Source organism: Rhopilema esculentum, chromosome 15 (genome assembly GCF_057945365.1).
Source record: "Rhopilema esculentum isolate cy_ngs chromosome 15, ASM5794536v1, whole genome shotgun sequence".
Taxonomy (NCBI): Eukaryota; Metazoa; Cnidaria; class Scyphozoa; order Rhizostomeae; family Rhizostomatidae; genus Rhopilema; species Rhopilema esculentum.
The window spans coordinates 10,785,911-10,803,825 of record NC_142829.1 but is presented as its reverse complement, the minus strand read 5'-3'; the positions used below and the strand labels follow the sequence as shown (position 1 = coordinate 10,803,825).

At 35.5% G+C, this 17,915-nt stretch overlaps 1 protein-coding gene across 3 annotated transcripts; it reads right to left on the bottom strand.

Annotated features, from left to right (window-relative positions):
• Positions 1-588: 588 nt before the first annotated feature.
• On the bottom strand, positions 589-16,441 carry LOC135685539 (KH domain-containing RNA-binding protein qki.S). Of its 3 annotated transcripts, none has more exons than XM_065201517.2 (8): positions 13,493-13,741; positions 9,899-10,023; positions 9,246-9,362; positions 8,382-8,525; positions 7,946-8,087; positions 7,609-7,674; positions 3,715-3,771; positions 589-2,661 (listed from the first exon to the last, which is right to left on the bottom strand). In XM_065201517.2, the coding sequence occupies exons 1-7, from the start codon at positions 13,605-13,607 to the stop codon at positions 3,716-3,718; spliced, it is 765 nt and encodes a 254-aa protein (XP_065057589.1). In that variant the 5' UTR covers positions 13,608-13,741; the 3' UTR covers positions 589-2,661; position 3,715. The 3 variants fall into 3 exon arrangements, with proteins under 3 accessions (XP_065057589.1, XP_065057588.1, XP_065057587.1); XM_065201516.2 differs by lacking the exons at positions 589-2,661; positions 3,715-3,771 and adding exons at positions 3,956-5,632; positions 16,312-16,441 and having other exon boundaries at positions 13,493-13,651; XM_065201515.2 differs by lacking the exons at positions 589-2,661; positions 3,715-3,771 and adding an exon at positions 3,956-5,632 and having other exon boundaries at positions 13,493-13,742.
• Between the last annotated feature and the right edge of the window lie 1,474 nt (positions 16,442-17,915).

Genomic DNA, 17,915 nt, shown 5'->3' with positions numbered 1-17,915 from the left:
GAGAGAACTGATGTATGGGTGCTTAAAGAAACGATTCATGATTTTTGTGCAATATAGCAACGATATATATCGTGAAATTTCTTCATTATTTTTGGCTTACCGCTACTTTTACAAAGTTCTAGCTGATTTCATCTAATTGCAAAACTGAAAGGCCGCCATTCTGCGTGTACATACAAACATGGATCTGCAATAAATCTTTAACGTCAAAGAGTCTACCTGTCTCATACATGTCATATTTCAGTTACGATAAATTTCAGATACTTATCATTGTCGAGTATTACCTTGATCATTGTCGTCCTTATTACGTCATCGGACCACATTTAACTCGGGACATATAGAAGGAATCTATCAAATATCTTCGAAGGGGTCCTAACACTTATCAAACCATTGTCTTTATAAGCAATTCAATTGTAAGATAAAATTTACTGATGATTTGTTTTTGTGTTTCACCACATTTTTAAACTACATTTTAAACTTTTTAAAGCGACAAAAAATGTTCTTGCAAAAATTTCGAAGGCACTTGGCTGTAAAATGGCAACGCAACAATGCAACAAAAAGGAGAGGGAAAACAGAAAAAATGCCAGGAGATCTCTTTACATTTGTACTATAATTCTCTGATAAGAAGCTTTTTTCATTTAATAATCAATATCTTAATTAATTTGAATTTAAAAATCTCTTATATCACACAATTGAAACATCATCAAATCAAAAGTATTCTTAATTTAATAATTTGTCGTAGAAATATTTATAGTCACCAGCTCAATGAGACACACGTCAAACGAGGTATATGGCTGATTCTCTCTGAGCTCTGATCACCTTGTCTGTCTCTCTTGTAAGCATTTAATTTACACTCACAACATACACACAAAGCAACTACAGCAGAATCTCGATTTCAGTAAATATTTACGGTATCCGCCTGAGTACCGAATGTAGATCGATACTTGTTTTCAATTCAAGCAAAGAAAAGCGAAAGTGATTAAACGGAATATAATCTCGTTTTAAGGCTGAAACTCTTGCAAACATGATAAAATGACAATCTTACCAAAAAGTAAGTTCAGTGTCATCAACAGACATGGCTGTTGCAAAAAGTAAGTTCAGTGTCATCAACAGACATGGCTTACCAGTTATCGATTATGTGCAAATATCTTTGTTCCGGGTAAAAGTCGACCCCAGACTACTTTGGATTCGCTTTTTTGGCTGCAAGAATTCGATTATTCTACTCAGGCGGGTACGGTATGTGCATTATTGAATCTCACTTTTTTCAGCTGCTTTGCAATGTTTACTACTAGGTCGGTACACTGCGGTGAATTGGGAATTAATTTTCTAGATTTGTCACTTCCTAGGAATTTGTCGCTTCCTAATTTGCAATGCAAAAATAGACTTTGAAATTGACAATTAAGGCAACGGATATAGATGTAAAAAGCACTTGAAAAAAGGGGGCATGATTATGATAGGCCAACATGACCAAACCCATTTTCAGAAAATGATGCACTCAATCATGAAGATGCAAACATGACGTCACCAGTCCACAATCATTAGCCCCTTCAACTGACTTCAGCTAAAAACCCATAGATAAAATTACAAATTAAAGACGACCATATCATGACTTTAACAGAGTAAATGTGCTCTCCCGTACGTCTTGGCATTTTTTCTTAAAGTAGAGGCCACCCCCTCGGGTTCTTACGCCCATGACGGGGCACATCGGGTCATAGGAAGCAAGGTGCAATCAATTCAATGTACTGTAAAACGTCCACGTTGCAACATTATGGAGTAGGAAACTAATAACATTTTTTCAGTGTCTACAAGCGATAGAAGGGCCAATTTAAGTATATATTATTGACTATACATAATTTCTAATCTTCCCTGCATGTTCACATGTATATAAATCAATAAATCAATATTTCTCTAAGAAACTTTGTACAAGTTTATATTCCTCTGCACGAAGTACAACAATAACAACGAAGAACAAAACAAAACCTATTTCTGTATCAATTGTATAAGAAGGCCACACGAAAAAAGAATGCAAATCGCAAGGTGTCTAAGGACGTGATTTTTCTCAAAAAAGTAGTATTATCGAATATTTGGTAATACTACGAGTGAAGTCTTAAGAGCACACAAGTGACGCCTTATTGACCGAAACGACTTGAGAAATGCCCAATGACTGAAATTTGTGAAGATGAAATTTGTGATCACTTCTAAAAAAGTTTTATGTTTACCCAACAAGAGTATCAAATGAACGGTAAGTTCACATTTCAACTTTTCATCTTAAATTGGCAACAAATTTCATGTGGCCTTCTTGTCAACGTAATTAAAAAACGAGAAGGACCATCCATGTACGTGGTCTCTGAATATAAATAACCCCCCTCCCCCGCCCCCCGATGCAAGTGGAACACATCATGAGGTGCCAGTTCGAGGCAACAACGAGCTAACTCAGGGGTAAGATGTTTTACAATGGGGGGCTCAAAACCAACATTTATAAATTCAAGACATATTAAAATCTTTACGAAAGGATTTGCCTATATGTATAATAAGAGTGAATTAAAAAAATTTAAAATGCAACTCAGCTGGAAGTATGAAACTTCTTTCATGAAAATCTCGTTGTTTGAGACAGACAGCGTTGCACGCTGTGATGGCGCTTTCTGTTAGTGTAAGTATGTGTATCTGTTAGAAAGAGACGAGGGAGTATTAGTGAGTTACAGTTACGATTATACTAATAGTCACCACTGTTGATAAAGAGAGGCCTTAGCAATGATTAATGTTAGCAATGAGTCAGCACCAAAGAGTACAGGTTATCTGCTAATTGCTACAGCCAATGCATTCATTTTCTATACATTTGATGTGAAGAATCATAACAATCAGCACATCCAAATGCAAAGCCTGGACTCAAAGGAATTGCTGGTTTCAGTACTAAACAATTCGTAAGCATGTTACAACCAGTTCGCTAGTCATTAGTATTAACAGTGTGAGAGAATCTACAAATTAAGAATTAGATTACGCTTCGATTCAAATGCTTCTTTCAATAATTGCTAAAGGGCGCTGCACCTTCTGACAACACTATTCCCTTGATATCCATTGTGCGAAATTCCTTTATTCCCATGGGAATTAACAGAACGAAAAAAAAGAGACGCGCGGCAGAAGAGGGTAGGCGATCTTTCCCGGAAGAGTCGTTAGCCCGTGTAGAGTTTCCCATTTTAACAGCTACAGTTCAAATCCAAAAGGCCTGAATAGTGGCTTGTGGCCAATAAAGCTTTTTTTAGCTGAATACCAGTCTTGCGATGAAATCAGATTCTTATATTTGCTCAAACAATTAGGGGGGATTGATTAGAGTGAAAGCATACGAATTTCTTCTAAATTGCGAAATATTGCATTGAAGTCGAACGATCATGAGTAACGTGCAGGTTACAGCTGATTATTGTAATTTGCAATTCAGGCCATTGCATGTTATTATAAACAGTGAGAATAGCAAAGCATAGTAGGGTAGATTTCCAATGGCAAAGCTATTAAAAAAGTTTGTAGGACAATTCGTAAACAAATTTCTTGCTTCCGAGTATCAAAACAGGAAAAACAGGGAAGCATGGGGAAGCCTCCTAAATAACACTAGGAAGCTTTAAGCATGGTCTTATCTATCGTCCCGCCCTGCATTGCAACGCATTTCAACACAAGCACTGATCGCATTGATACTGCATAAAAATTAGCAGAGAAAAAATATTCCACCTTATTTGGTGTAAGGATGAAATCGCAAAGTAGTTGATCGAACTTTAACTTCTGTACCTATTAAGAGAGGAGATCATTGGTTAGAACATCACAAAAAGTGGGTACATTGATACAAACAGTTTGTAAACAAAAGTACAAATTGTTTACACTTCGTTCGCCTCACTAATTGCAACTTGGCTTACGAGAATCTTCACCGGAGTAATACAGACCAAGTACGTAAGAGCAAGATGACAAGCAAAAGTGAACAAGCCGATGAATCTTTGCAAAGCCTCTTTAAAACCTACAATAACTTAAATACATTCGATGGACGATTCCAACGGAAAATTTTACGCTTAGGTCAATAAGTCTTTAAAGTGATGCAAATCTTTCATAAATTCTCCAGCAAATATAATAAATACTTAAATAATTTAATAAATGCATAAATAAATGTGAATAAAACCAACGTAAGCATAGCATACAAATAAACACTACGAGCATAACTCTGTGCAAAAGAAGTATGTCAAGGAAACATGCAGCTATGAATTGAAACGCAACTAACAATGTTACTCATTTGATCCAAAAAAGGGGTTGAAATTCACTTTTGTACAATGAGGAAATGGCAGCCACCTTGAACCTTGCATACGTCGTGAGGTGGGTCACAGCTTCATGCTCCCTTATCATACATTCCTTCTGGCAAGATCGCATTTCACCTAAGTCAAGGAACATGCAAACTCCAAAGTCACATCAATAAATCCACCATGGCTAGGACTACACTGTTCATTGAGATGTTTCAAATGGTTGCCAAAAAGGCTAAGGATTGCCTTGATGTTCTTGCCTTGCCTTGTCTGGGTTTACGCAAGGAATTCTTGGACTTTTAAAGGGGTTAAGCACTGTAACATAGTAAGTGACGGGACTCCAATCTTACAAACCCTAGATTTGGAATGTTCGTGTCTTTAAGGATGAGAAATTAGCATGAAAGGCTGTATATCTGCGAAACAAGATGGCTTGTCACACAACACATGGTTTCCCAACTGGTGAAATAAGATCTTGCCATCTCCCTATTTTTACGCGTGGACAATAAAAATACTTTGACGAAACTCCCTTAATACATAAAATCATGGCGCCAAAAGGCGAAACATCTACCCGAATCCAACAAGTCACCGCATACAATCAAACTTTACAAAAACGAAACCCAAAGTTCAAAAATTCTATTTCGATCGTTGAGAAACAAGTGTTTAGCAAATAAGATCCCAATAAATATATTTAGTTAAAAGCAATAATGATCGAAATATATATGCAGTGAAAATGGCGTTTTATTAAGAGTAAGATGTGCCATAGGCACAAATAGGTTTGTCCATCAGTAGTGAAAGCAGGCGAATTTCAAGTGATTTTTTCTTTCTCAATCTCTACCTCAAAAGATAGGTACGACTATTGGTACATCTATTGGCTGCTGGGAACAAAGCGGGTATTCGATTCTCAAAAACCTGAATAAAGTTACAGGGGTGGTTATGTTCTTAAGAACTAGTTTAAAATTTCCAAAAAAGGGCTTTAATTCTTAAAACTTGATTTTCTTTTGGCATAAAACCAATTTTGGCAACATTGACTTATCAGGGTAACAAACCTATTCCTTGTACTATAGCTCGCAGTGCATTACACCGAAAGGCCAGGTTTGCTAATGCGGTTCGAATCACGTAAAGCAGTTGGCTTGGGAACGTGCTTTAAACTGCAGCCTTCACACTAATAATGAACGAGACTTAACCCTTTATCTACTACGTGAAAAGTTAGTTAATTATAGCGGACTTGTTAATGGCACGGCATTCAATTGCAATTCATTTCTTGCTACCAATTACTCCGGTTTCAAATCCGGCAAAGTCAAGCATGGAAGTTGGCCGATGTGCATAAGCATCGAGTGGGTACACCCCTTGCAAGCTTGCTGAAACTGTTTTGAAAGAAAATATCAATGCATCAGCTGTTTAAAATTTTCATTATTTCATTAAATTTATTTTGAAATACATATTTTACATGCAAATTAAGTTTACGATAACTTCAACTATAAACTGAAAATTTTGTTTTAAATCTCTTTTAAAGGTATATACCTAAGCACCTAGGCATAAGAAGATGGAGAGAAAGAAAGAAAGAAAGAAAGAAAGAAAGAAAGAAAGAAAGAAAGAAAGAAAGAAAGAAAGAAAGAAATAAAGAAAGAAAGAAAGAAAGAAAGAAAGAAAGAAAGAAAGAAAGAAAGAAAGAAAGAAAGAAAGAAAGAAAGAAAGAAAGAAAGAAAGAAAGGAGGCGTCAAAACTGGTTAGGTAACAGTTTTACTTGGCAGCAAATATCAGTGTTTAATTGGTCTGTTAAATGTTAGTGTTACTACTAGGTCATAAGAGGGGGGCATTTCAGCAGCTGAAACACGAGAAATCCTCTCGATTTTTAATGCTTAGTTGAGTAAGATATTTTCACACGATCTTCATCTTTTATGTTTATGTAGATTGAAGTTTAAAGTTCAAACTGTTAGCAGATTTTCGTTAGACTACAAACTGACTTCAGCAACTAGCAACTTTCTGGAAATATTAATAGACATTTTATTGAAGTTAGTTAAGTCTGTCAACTTCTAGAAAAGTTATTATGTTGTTAACAGCCAAGGGACTTTTTCTGCGAAATAAATGTTTATCTCAGCTGATAACTGTGAGGCAAAAGTAACAAGCCAAATCTGGTGTACCCACTTCGATGACAGCACATTGAAACATAATGCAGTCGAATACCGTCCTCGCATCAGTGTTAGCAAATACAAAAGCGTCAATCAGCTGAATTTAACTATAAGCATTACATTAGTATAGACATTGTTAGTGTTACAAAGGAGAACTTTAAATACTAAGTGAAGAAAATGAAATATGAAACATATATAATAACGATCAATAGACAATGCCTAGACATAAGACGCGACTGTAACAGCAAGCAAGGAGGAAATTAGATTGGGACGGATAACACTCGTGGGGTATCTGAAGAGTAGTCAACAAGTAACAGGCATTTATCCTTAGCAAGATAAACTGATCACCATTTAAAAAATGTAATCAATATCTGCTTAGTATTTGCATGTTTTCTTATGAGCTGTGGACCAATCGCGTCTTATTCAACTCAAGAACTTTTTACCAAAAAATAGGAAATAGTCGAATGAAAATTGAAAATTAAATTAACTTATATGAGAAGAAATAATTTAATCTGTGATGCAATTTAAGTAAGAAAAAGATTACGCAAAACATGGAAATGCTTCCCTTGAAATTTGTTTCAAATTCCAAAGCAACAATAGTTATAAAGATGTTGTCTGGACTTGGAACTTTTTAGACAAAACGGACTCAAACAAAATGCGAAATCAAAATAATGGGTACTGATGTAATGTTACAAGAGAAGCAATTTTCATTAAGGTTAATCGAAAGACAGTTGCTTTAAAGCAAAAATTTGTTGGAAAACGAACATAAGAAGCATTAAATTATAATAAATCTTTCTAACCATAAAATCACGTACTAAATATTTTATACAGATTCAAACACAGCAAAATCAAAAATGTATACGAAAAACTTAAGCAAATAGACAAAGGACTTAACAGGTTCAACGCTGAAATTCCCCAAAAATTCGAATGTGTTAACATTCCTTAGTATGTCAATATTTCAGCAAGAAACGATGTGAGTGGGTCACAAAATGCCTATACAAGCAGCGAAGATTAAAAACTAATAAAAATTGATTTGTTCCTTTTTGAGGTCAAAACAGTTCGTGTCATTGTCGATGACAAAACGGCAAAAACATGACAACTCCTTGGTAGATGGTGGCGCCAACCTGTTTAGAGTGACAACTGGGGCGAATGTGAGAACTGGTTCATAATGTTCATATCACATAGTTGGTATGAAAGAATGTCAAGCTCACCTGCAGTCCGAATCGGGTAGCTTGGTATCATTGGAGGTAACGGGCTGCTTAATATGCCATTTTGAACTGAAAGAGCAGACAATACCATTAACAATTTTCTATCTTACATAATTTTTCACATGGTCACAGCAATTTAATTTCAGTGAGTTAAGAAAAAGAGGAAATGCTTCTCAGCAAAAACTTCCCTTCCACTGAGAAATCTCGATTAACTTCTATGGACAAAAGGTGTGATCTGATAGTTATCATTCAATGCTTGATGTAAGAGTTTTTATGTAAGAGTATTCCCAATAAAGGCATGAATAAAATAAGCTTCCACTTAAAAGAGCAATTCACATACCTTGCCTTAGACCAGAAGGTGACGGTGGAAAGCTAGAATGTCCTGTCACTGATACACTGGTCGGTACCTCGGGTCGCAGAGTACCATTGAGTATAGCCAAGTCTTTCAACTGTTTCCTCTTTATTTCATCCTCGCCATCTTCCTACAAACGAACAAGGACAGATGAGTCATTTCCATCAGTGATTTTGGAGGGTCGATAAGACATTGAAAACCCATTTTTACTGAATGAGTGACCCAGAAAGAATTAGAATTATGGCAAACTTGACTACTGCTGATCGACAATAACTAAATCATTTGATCGTTGATTGAATGATTGTAGAATTGAAATTTGCTAAATATGTGATAGCTGCATCAGATAATAGAACTGTACTGTTTCCACATTAAGGATTGCTAAAACAGCACATAGGAGCTTCCAAATAAACTGACAGCTACTCACAGGTGGTGTCATCAGTATTTTCATTTCTTCAACAGCCTTTGATAGCCGTAGCCTTGCTCTGTCCTCGGTATCCTCAACCATAAGTAGGACATGCAGATCCTCATCTAAATGCTCATAATTCGGTTGTCCTCGCTTTTCTTCTTCCTATAGTGTGTTAAAAAAATTGCCTAGATCTTCAAGCCTCGTTTTGAAGAAATCTTAACAAGGGTGACAGACTTCCGAATGTTAAAGCTTACAAAGATGATCGCCCTACCAAATATACAAACAAAATAAAAAAAACCCTTAAGACCTTAAGGTAAATTGAAGTGTAGGTCAACACATCAAGCTTTTCGATGTTTTGATGACTCATGTTCCAATGTTGTGGAACCATGCTGGTCAGAATGCCTTTTTATGGAAGAATATTTCAATCGGTTTTCCAACAAGACTGTTTGTATAAGTGATGGCGAAGAAAACGATTTGAGTTTATGAATTTTCCAGTTGTTAGGGGCTTGAGCATATTGAGAAAGTCTCGAGTTATTGCGAATTCGAGTTGTCAAGGATTTGGTTTCATTAGCAACTTGGCCAATCAGCTGAGCAGACCACCTTTTGTTCGAAAGTTAATTACGGGTCTCTTAATGCAGTGCTATGCCATTTTAAGGCAGACAAAATACTTTAAATGGAAAAGAGGGCAGAGATCAGCCCAAATTCATAACTTTGGGAGAGCACTGGTGACGACGATCGTCCGCGAAAATGATAGGGCCTCTCATAAAAATATAAAAAAATACGACTTCACACTTCAAGGACAATACATCTTTGAATAAATCAAGAGAAAGATTAACCAGCTTTGCAGCGAATCAAAAGAGAATGTAGAGAAAGGAAATTTACCATCTTCTTATCTTTCATTGATCCTCTGCCACGTACAAGGATTTTGCATCCCGTTTCAGTTTCCACTTGTCTTAGGGTGAGGCCCCTTGGGCCAATAATGCGTCCAACAAAATTGAACTGCAAAACAAGCAGGCATTGGGAATATAGAGCAACAAAAAGATAGATACACTTGCATCACAAAAATTCAAAGGTCAGGGAAATCTTCAAGAGGTGGGGATTGCACATATATGTATCACCATAGGCAGAGAGTGTAAAGGACAGGGCTCGTGGCCTTCTTTTGAAGAAAAACGGGGGGCCTTGTTGCTTACATAAAACTTTGGGTTCTATCATTAGATGTGTTATCTAAGACAGGCGGGTTGCATTATGACTGTTGTCACTTCCCAATTGTCGATAATCATTGACACTATCCACATAAAGGGTTATGGCAAAAGATATCCACTTTACAATTGTCAGACTTTCTGTCTCACCCTTGTCAAAACTGAACTCTACACCCTTGATTGCAATCAAATTGTGCATAACATAGCAGATAGGCAATCAACATACCAATGAATCAGCAGTGAAACATTTGCAACAACAGAAAGTGAATAGGAAAGAATAAATTTTGTCAATTTCTGCTGTATCAATGAGGAAGAAAAATTACATCATGGTGCTACCTTTGGATACTCTTTCACTGGTGCATATATTTTTTCAGTGAGCTTGACAATTGCTCCATTTTGTGCAGGAAGTGACAGCAGGAAGTTGGATGGGCTGAATAAATCATGTCTCACTCTGTTTATCTCTGAAAAAAGAATGAATAGTATACTAAATAAAAAATATTGCAAAAACATGACATTAACTATGAAGTGAAGAACAGATAGACAGTGAAACCTTGGGAGCAGCTGTTTTTCCCTTTGCAGCTACTGCAACAGCAATTGAAAGACAGGAGGGATAACAACATGTCAAGTCAAAACAGGAGCAAACATTTAATTAAAAGGAACCTAATGGGATCTTTTTAGATAACATATCACAACTAGTTAAATATCTAACTAATAATAAGGGGTCATGCTTAACAGATTCTTGCCAAAACATTGAAAAAATGTTTAGGGCCATGATTTGTTTTGAAAAGTTGGGATTTCAGACTTCTAATCACCCTATGCATATGGGCATGAGTATGTCTGTGCTTTAAAACAAGAAAAACCAGATAAGTAAAATATATTGAAGGCTCAAAATATTGTTTGGTATCGTAAAAATTTTAAGCAAACACTGTTGTTATGATGAATGTGGTTTAAATATCAATGCTACTAGGCATTAGTAAATAGGCCATTTAACAGTGTAAATACCGTTTTAGTCAAACACTACATAGAGAAGTGATGGAAAGTCACAAATAGTAAGTTGTAGGATATTGAACCACTAAAAACAGCATATCAAGACAAAAATACTTAATATCTAACTTATTTTTAGTTAGCACATGCTGATCATTTTCATGAAAAGTGGCCTACAATATTTTAAAAGTACTCACGTGACCTCCCTCCCACAAGCTGGCTCCAGGTAAAGATAACTTAATGAATGATTATGAATATTGATAAAAAAGAATGAATAAATACATTTCAGACTTCTCATAACTTTGAAAAGACTTAAATTCTATTTCATTTGCAGTCATCATAGAAGTTCAAATGTTTCCCTTGGTTGTAAATTTAACCTGTTGGCAAGTTGGGGTGAAGTATTTGCAAGCAGTGGTAAGGTGTTTATCAGATGCTTCTTACCAAATAAGAAGGCCTGTATATGACTCAGGATTTTGTAGTAGCATCTGAGGCTCATTTTGAATCATTGTTAAAATTTCAAGCACTTTATAAACTTTTGAAAACTAGAGATGCTGAGCAAAGAACTAAGTATGGTAGACCAAACATTATTTCTTCTCAAGAAAAGCTACAGTGATGACTAGAAACTGGGTGGGGATATGAGCTCTTTATTGTCACTGTCAGCTCCCCAAGACTTCTTGAAAAGCAAATATCATAAAAATATCAGAAATTGTTAATCTAGGTACAGCTGGTGAGACCTGGGGCTTTGCAACTGCAAGCAAACAGCAGAAAATTGATCACACAGTTCAAACTAATTGACAAGCAAACACAGAAGATGCTGACTTGAATCAACATTTTACCCAAAACATTAAAACACATAATAAGTTTAACAATCTATCCTGCACTGAAGAAGGTAACCAAATGAAAATTAATACACATGTCAGAAAAAATAATGACAAAGATAAAATATATAGAGATAAGAAAAATATATTCTCAGACAAGGTGGAAGAAGATCATCTAAGCCTTTTGAGAAGTCACACACAAAACATCAGAAAAACATTTTGAGAAATCCAGAAAAAAATTTGTTGATAAAAAAATTAAAAAATACAGGTAATTTTGCTTTATATGAAGAAGCAAAGTTTACTTCAATAATGACTTTATGGGGTCATGGTTTCGAAATGAGACTTTTATTTTTTAATATACAAACAACAGAAATTATGGAAAGTAGATTTCATGGAAATTATGACCCTATTTTGTACATAAAATGTACAAGTTGATTCAAAACCTCTGAAAATACCAGTTCTATGCAAGATTTCACCTGAATAAGTGAGGTTGAAATCTCCCAAAATTCTTACAGAGAAAGCACAAAGAAAATCTCTATCTGAGCACCAAATCTATTGAGTTGAATGTTTCTGAGCACCAGAAGAGAAGAAAGAAAAACAAGCATGGGAAAGTGAACCTGCTCTAAGCCTTCAGTCTTATACCAAAACTATTTCAAGCCTGGCTGGATACTACAGAAATACCTGCTTAACCAAAAACCACCCTGCTTGCATTTCAATAGAAGTAGCTATTGACAACAGGGTTATTTGTGAGTCATTGAATATTTCTGTCTTCAAATAAAATCCGATTAGAAAATTTCATAGGTAAACAGAAGGTAAAAGCAACAAATAATAAAAATGATGAGAGATGAGCATGCCACACAGCTGCTGAATTTTGAGATATGTTGTTTATTAGTGTCAGAGAACAGAAAGAAAATCTGATGAAAATTAAAATAAAATATTTATCATCACTGGCAATCTATGTTTTCATTATCACTTGTTCACATCTAGTTTTAGAACAACTGCAAAGACATTTAGGTCTTGTCATTTAATCTTTATGTTTATTTAGCTAACGAAAAATGCAGTTGAGTTATTTTAGCATACTTTCACCAAGCCTTGACTTGAAAAATAATTTGAAAAGCAAACAACATAGTTTTGAAGAATAACCATTTAGACATGCACAGGAAATGCTTTGGTAGAACATAAATATTTGGAAACCAGAAACTAGTGCTGCTTTATCCTCGGTTTGTAAACAAAAGGCAATTGATGCGTGAAGGAAACACCATGAACAAAAATTAGCAAACAGCAAAAGATCAGTGACAGTGTAATTGTTCCTTTGTTCATACACACACGTGTAGCAGGTGTTGAAGCCAAGTTTAAGTACCATAACAAGAACAGGAACTGCATGCGAGTGTAGCAATGCTTGTAATTTTGTTTGCAAACATAGTCTTAATTCACTTGACATTTCACAAACACAAAAATAGCCCAAGCTCGTCGTCCCCTCTCTTCCGTACTCATTGAACGGCCGCCAAAACGGGTAGGATGTTTGTCTTGAAAGATCTACTTGACAAGGGAAGATTTCTTTGATAAGGGATTTCCTTTTGCGTTGTAGACAATAACACAGATAAAGCGGCTAATTCGAGGAAATTCGAGCAGTGATTTCTCATTCCAAACAGATATAATTACTAAGCTCACGAAGTACCGAGCTACCATAAAACACTCTTTTAGAATGATGATGCAGATTTTTAGAGTATATCAAGAAATGAATTAAATGACACTATCTCCACCTGACTAACTCAGAGATACACAAAAAGTCTAAACATAAATATTAGTAAACAACATGGTAACAAAATCATGACAAGATCAATGTTTTGCACTTGCATTAGCCATAAATAGAATAAAATACATGGTAGTTCTATACATATGCACATAAAACAGCGTTTAGTCTGGAAATTTAGAATTAACAAGAAAATGCTTCAAAAATAAGTTTCATTCACATGCAACATATAATCTGGCAAGGCCTAAAGGTCATCCCATATTTACAAATAAACCTGGCCAGAAAGTCAGCTTGTAGTGGAGGAAAAATATGAGCAACAGGAATAGAGGTTTCAGACTACAAAAAGTTTTCTAAAGTTTTTCAAGATATTCATACCTTCATCGAGCAGTCTTTCGGAGTGTAGAAAAATCTTTGGCATTTTTGTGATTGTGGTCTTATCTTGTAATAGCTGATTGAGGTATTCTGAGGCCGCCATATCATTGGTCACCATTTGTGCAATTAGCTGTAGTCAGTCGATTATTCTGGTTAGCAAATCTAGATATTAGAAAGGGGAAAGAATCAACCCCGGTGCTTGCTACCTGCTTTATAGCATTTAAACTATGACACTACTACCTGAGCTGAGGGTTTTGACATGCTATGTTCACGTGATAGCAGGGTTCGATTTCACGCATTAGCAAATGTAAACAAAAGGACATGCGTATAATGACTGTCACGTGATAAGATAAAACAATGGTGAATCGCCTCATGTTACTATTGACAGCGACGTTGTGAACATCAACCGGTAACAAAAGGTTGATATTGACATTAGTCGCTACAATTCGCAATTGTCCCGCCATGAAGCCCAGCAAGAATCGAGTTTTACAACTGGGGAAGGCGCTGATGTTACACCACGATTTTCCGCAACACACAGTACTACAATCTTGAATAATTCTCCCTTTTGCAACATGATAAATGTTTATTCAAAAATTCTGTGGGCATTTTGCGAATTTTATGTTTTATCTAAGATCTTGCTATAGCATCTCTGGAGCTTGATATCGCAGTTAGTATGATGGTAGAACAAAAGTTTCCCAGGATATTTTTTTGGGATGTTCCGCTTTCTCCACAATACACGTCTTTTATAAATAAGAAAGGTAGCGAAAAGGGCGAAAAGAATCTACAACATTTCAATATGAGCATCAAAATATTAAAAGGCTAGCAAGATCTATCAACCTTTCCTGTGGGGTATATGAATGTTATGGTAGCTGTTACCTTTGGGGCAACCTAGTATGGCCTAGTTGCAACATGATGCAGGACCCTCACTCTTCTAGCCAACGGCAATTCTCACTGCACTTCCTTGAGACAGGATGACACCCTCTTGATATTTTGGAACCCCCTGTTGTTTATGCTAGGTGATCCTAGCCCCCCGACAAAGAATAACCGTGCCAGTTTTCATTGAAGTGAACAGCACCCTTTTAGAAAAGCTTTGCAAGGAGACAAAATTATGTTTTCGTTGTATATTCACTGAAATTCCAAACAACCTTTTCACAAATATTTAGCAAGCATGTCTTTAAAACATAAAGCCGTTTAAGCGAATAGCTACATTTACTAATTTTGCTCCACATCAAATGAAGGGATATTTTAAATAATCTTAGAACGCTTTCAAATAGATTGTGATGAAAATAAAGGGCAATGGAAGACAAATTTAGGAATGAAAAATATTTGTTTGGGTCTATAGGTGGGACATTCACCAGAAGAATATCACAAGAGGTGCAGTAACATTGGGCCCGCCATGCAGCAATCATTGAGTGTTGTGTTTCTAGAACCAATCAAAATAATTTTGGGGTGGTCTTCGATGTAAAATTTAATTTAACAAAAACATAACAATTCTCAAAATCTATCGAAAGGTGTGTTTTGGTCATATGTAATCAAGAACAATATTGAGCAAAGTCTTTAACTGAAATGAGAATTTTCTGGTCTTAGGTTTCACACACCTATAGCCAGCTGATATTTAGCCAATCGAATGCCCCCTTGAAAGGACAAGCTCAAACAATACTAATTGTTCATGCTACTTAATGAACTATTGAAAGTGACTAGTGCAGTTATATTTCTTTTATCAAGCATCCATTTTCATTGTCATTTAAAAATCTCGTGCATATTATCTTTAAAATTTGACTTTGTTATTATTACTTTCGTGTTATTATCTTGGCATGTTTAATCTCATAATTTGATACGGCTAAACCCACTTGCTTTTAATAATTTAAAAGATAAGGTCGATCCTGTTTAACGTTACAGAGGCACTATCTTTGATTATTTGAGCTTAATGCTCTTTATTTATGCCAGAAATAGGACAGCTTTTGCGCTACCAACAAAACTTTCTTTTTCAATTCACCTGCAAAAGGCTATTGTTGGCAGACGAAGTGGAAGCAACTTTTTGCATTTAGCATTGCCAACAATTATCTATAAACTCATTTATAAGAATATTGTTTGTAAGAATATTCAGGCTTAGAACCATGCCATTTTCTAGAATATTGCGAGAATATTACTCAGCTTCAACTCGCATTTTCTGTCCCATTTTCCAGCAATTGCCCTGTTTGCGAAATCATTAACGAGGAATCACAGAACCGATTTATCTCGCTTTTCAGAAAACGTGGTTTTTATTCAACAGCGGGCGATGCTCCTCTGAAGCCATATCAGATTTTGAAAAAAATACGAGTACTTAAAGAATATATTCTTGTTCCAAATGAAAATTTCGTAAGAATATCGAGGCTGGAAAAAATTCATAATACTCTTATAGAAAAGAAGTGTATTTTGCTTGATGTTAAAGGACTTTTTATTAAGCAACTGTTAAAAAATTTAACAACACATGGGTTTTTTTAATAGGCAAGGCAGATTTCATTTACTAGTGAAGGATTTGCATTCATCTTCAGTTGAAATTGCTCCTACTCTTACAATTGGATTCCTTTACATCTACAATATGCTAAAATGAGCAATATTACGTACTTTAGTCCGCAATTATTGCTTATCTATTCTTATCTCTATACGTTAGAACAGGCGTCAAGGTTCTAACAACGATAATGTAACGTGACTTACCTGAGTGTCACAGCATTTTGAAAGTAACAATTAAGAAGCTGAAGTAAGAAAGGTATAAGAAATTCTATGGAAAAGATAGAAATGTTTTGGTTGTGAAATGATCAAAACAAAATGTGTATACATACCAGGTGATGATTGATTTGCTGTTCTACGTCCAGTTGCACAATAAAGACTAATTTGTATCTAAAACAAGTGCTACTCAGATCAGCAAGAGTGCTGCATTACAAAAACAAATTAAGCTGATATGATATTGTTGACAATTTTTATTTCATGGTGATCATGCTATTTTCGACAGTTTAAACATGCAGATGCTGTGGTGAACAAACTGGGTCTGCAACCAATAAACTTGTTCTTCAAAGACCTCTTGTGAAGACGCGGGCGTTATTTCAGATTCAAGGTCTCGTTAGATTGCAGTCATTAAATTGAATACTTGCCAGCAGAATAAGGCAACAAGCTCCTCAGTCATTGTTTAGACATCACGTCCTGCGAGTTTTATACTGATCGATAACAGACAAGTGAGCGTGGTCTTTACAACTAAGTGGATTGTTATAGAGATCATAAATCTAGCTAGGGTCAATGATTATAAAATTTTTTAGAAATAGAGAGGCTTCGAAAATAGTCAAATTTCAGGAAAGAAATGGGGACATAGAATGGAACTTGATTTTCATATTAATGCATGTCCTTGGAAGCGCTTTAACATACATCGGATTCTAGAAGAATTTTTGAAAAAAAAATCATCTTGACGATCGTTTGAATACAAATAAAGAGAAATTTGAAACAAAGTCCACTTTTTAAGGTAAAGAATCTACTTACTGCCTTGAAAAATAAATAAATCTATCTATCTGAAATAAGTTCAAAGGTTTAATGAGCCGATGAATGGCATTTTCCCTAGTTCAAGCAACTCAGTTTTCGATCCTTTAGTTTTCCTGTTTAGGTCATTTTATGTTTATTCAACCCAACTGAAAATCTGAATAGCCATCAGACGAAACCAGGGAAGAGGTCTACAAAAATAAACAAGGGTTTTATTAGTAATATCTTGGTAATACCTATAAAGCTACGTCTACCCAGCCCTGTTTGAGTGAACATCCTTTATCAAATTAAACCCTTTTAGTTAAAAGTTTTACAAAATGCACTTTTTCATTTAAGCATTTTTCATTATTGTGCATTGACGGCTAAGAAAGTAAACATTGTATTAAGAATGCGTGCTAAAGATTACCAAAAGAATTTACTGGCTTTTGGGAGTGACTGTGACTTTCGACTGTCAAACTAACGCGTGTCCTGAGATTAGGAATACTACAGTACTCTTGTAGTTCTTCTTCTAAGATCTATTTAGTTCGAAATTTAAGCTACTGTACTGAACAAGCGTAAAGAAACGTGGGGTTGAATTATTGAATGAGTTTATGTTTGCCAAAATCTTTGAGGGAGTGCACCCTGTAAAGCAATCCTTGTCATTGATAGAGATATGTGTTGTATCAAATCTTTGCTAAGTGAGAAGCAAACAATTTTTTAGAACATGAATCGTTTACCAACCAGAAAAGATGCACAAGTTGAGCATTTATCGAGCAATCCGACCTGTGCTTTTGCTCTCGATTCAACAGCTGAACAGAATGAAATCAAGACAGCTGGTTTTAACCTAAAGGCTAGCAGTATTTGCATCCAACGAGTCATGAAATGAACGTCTTAATCCCAATTCCTTACTTGTCTTACAAGCCAATCGACTTGACGTCGA

Excerpts from the sequence above, each read along its gene's own strand:
- LOC135685539 (XM_065201516.2), bottom strand. The coding sequence starts at position 13,607 with ATGGTGACCAATGATATGGCGGCCTCAGAATACCTCAATCAGCTATTA. Across the intron at positions 9,363-9,898 it reads CAGTGAAAGAGTATCCAAAG|TTCAATTTTGTTGGACGCAT; the intron begins GTAGCACCATGA and ends CTTGTTTTGCAG. Across the intron at positions 7,675-7,945 it reads ACCTTCTGGTCTAAGGCAAG|TTCAAAATGGCATATTAAGC; the intron begins GTATGTGAATTG and ends CTGCTCTTTCAG.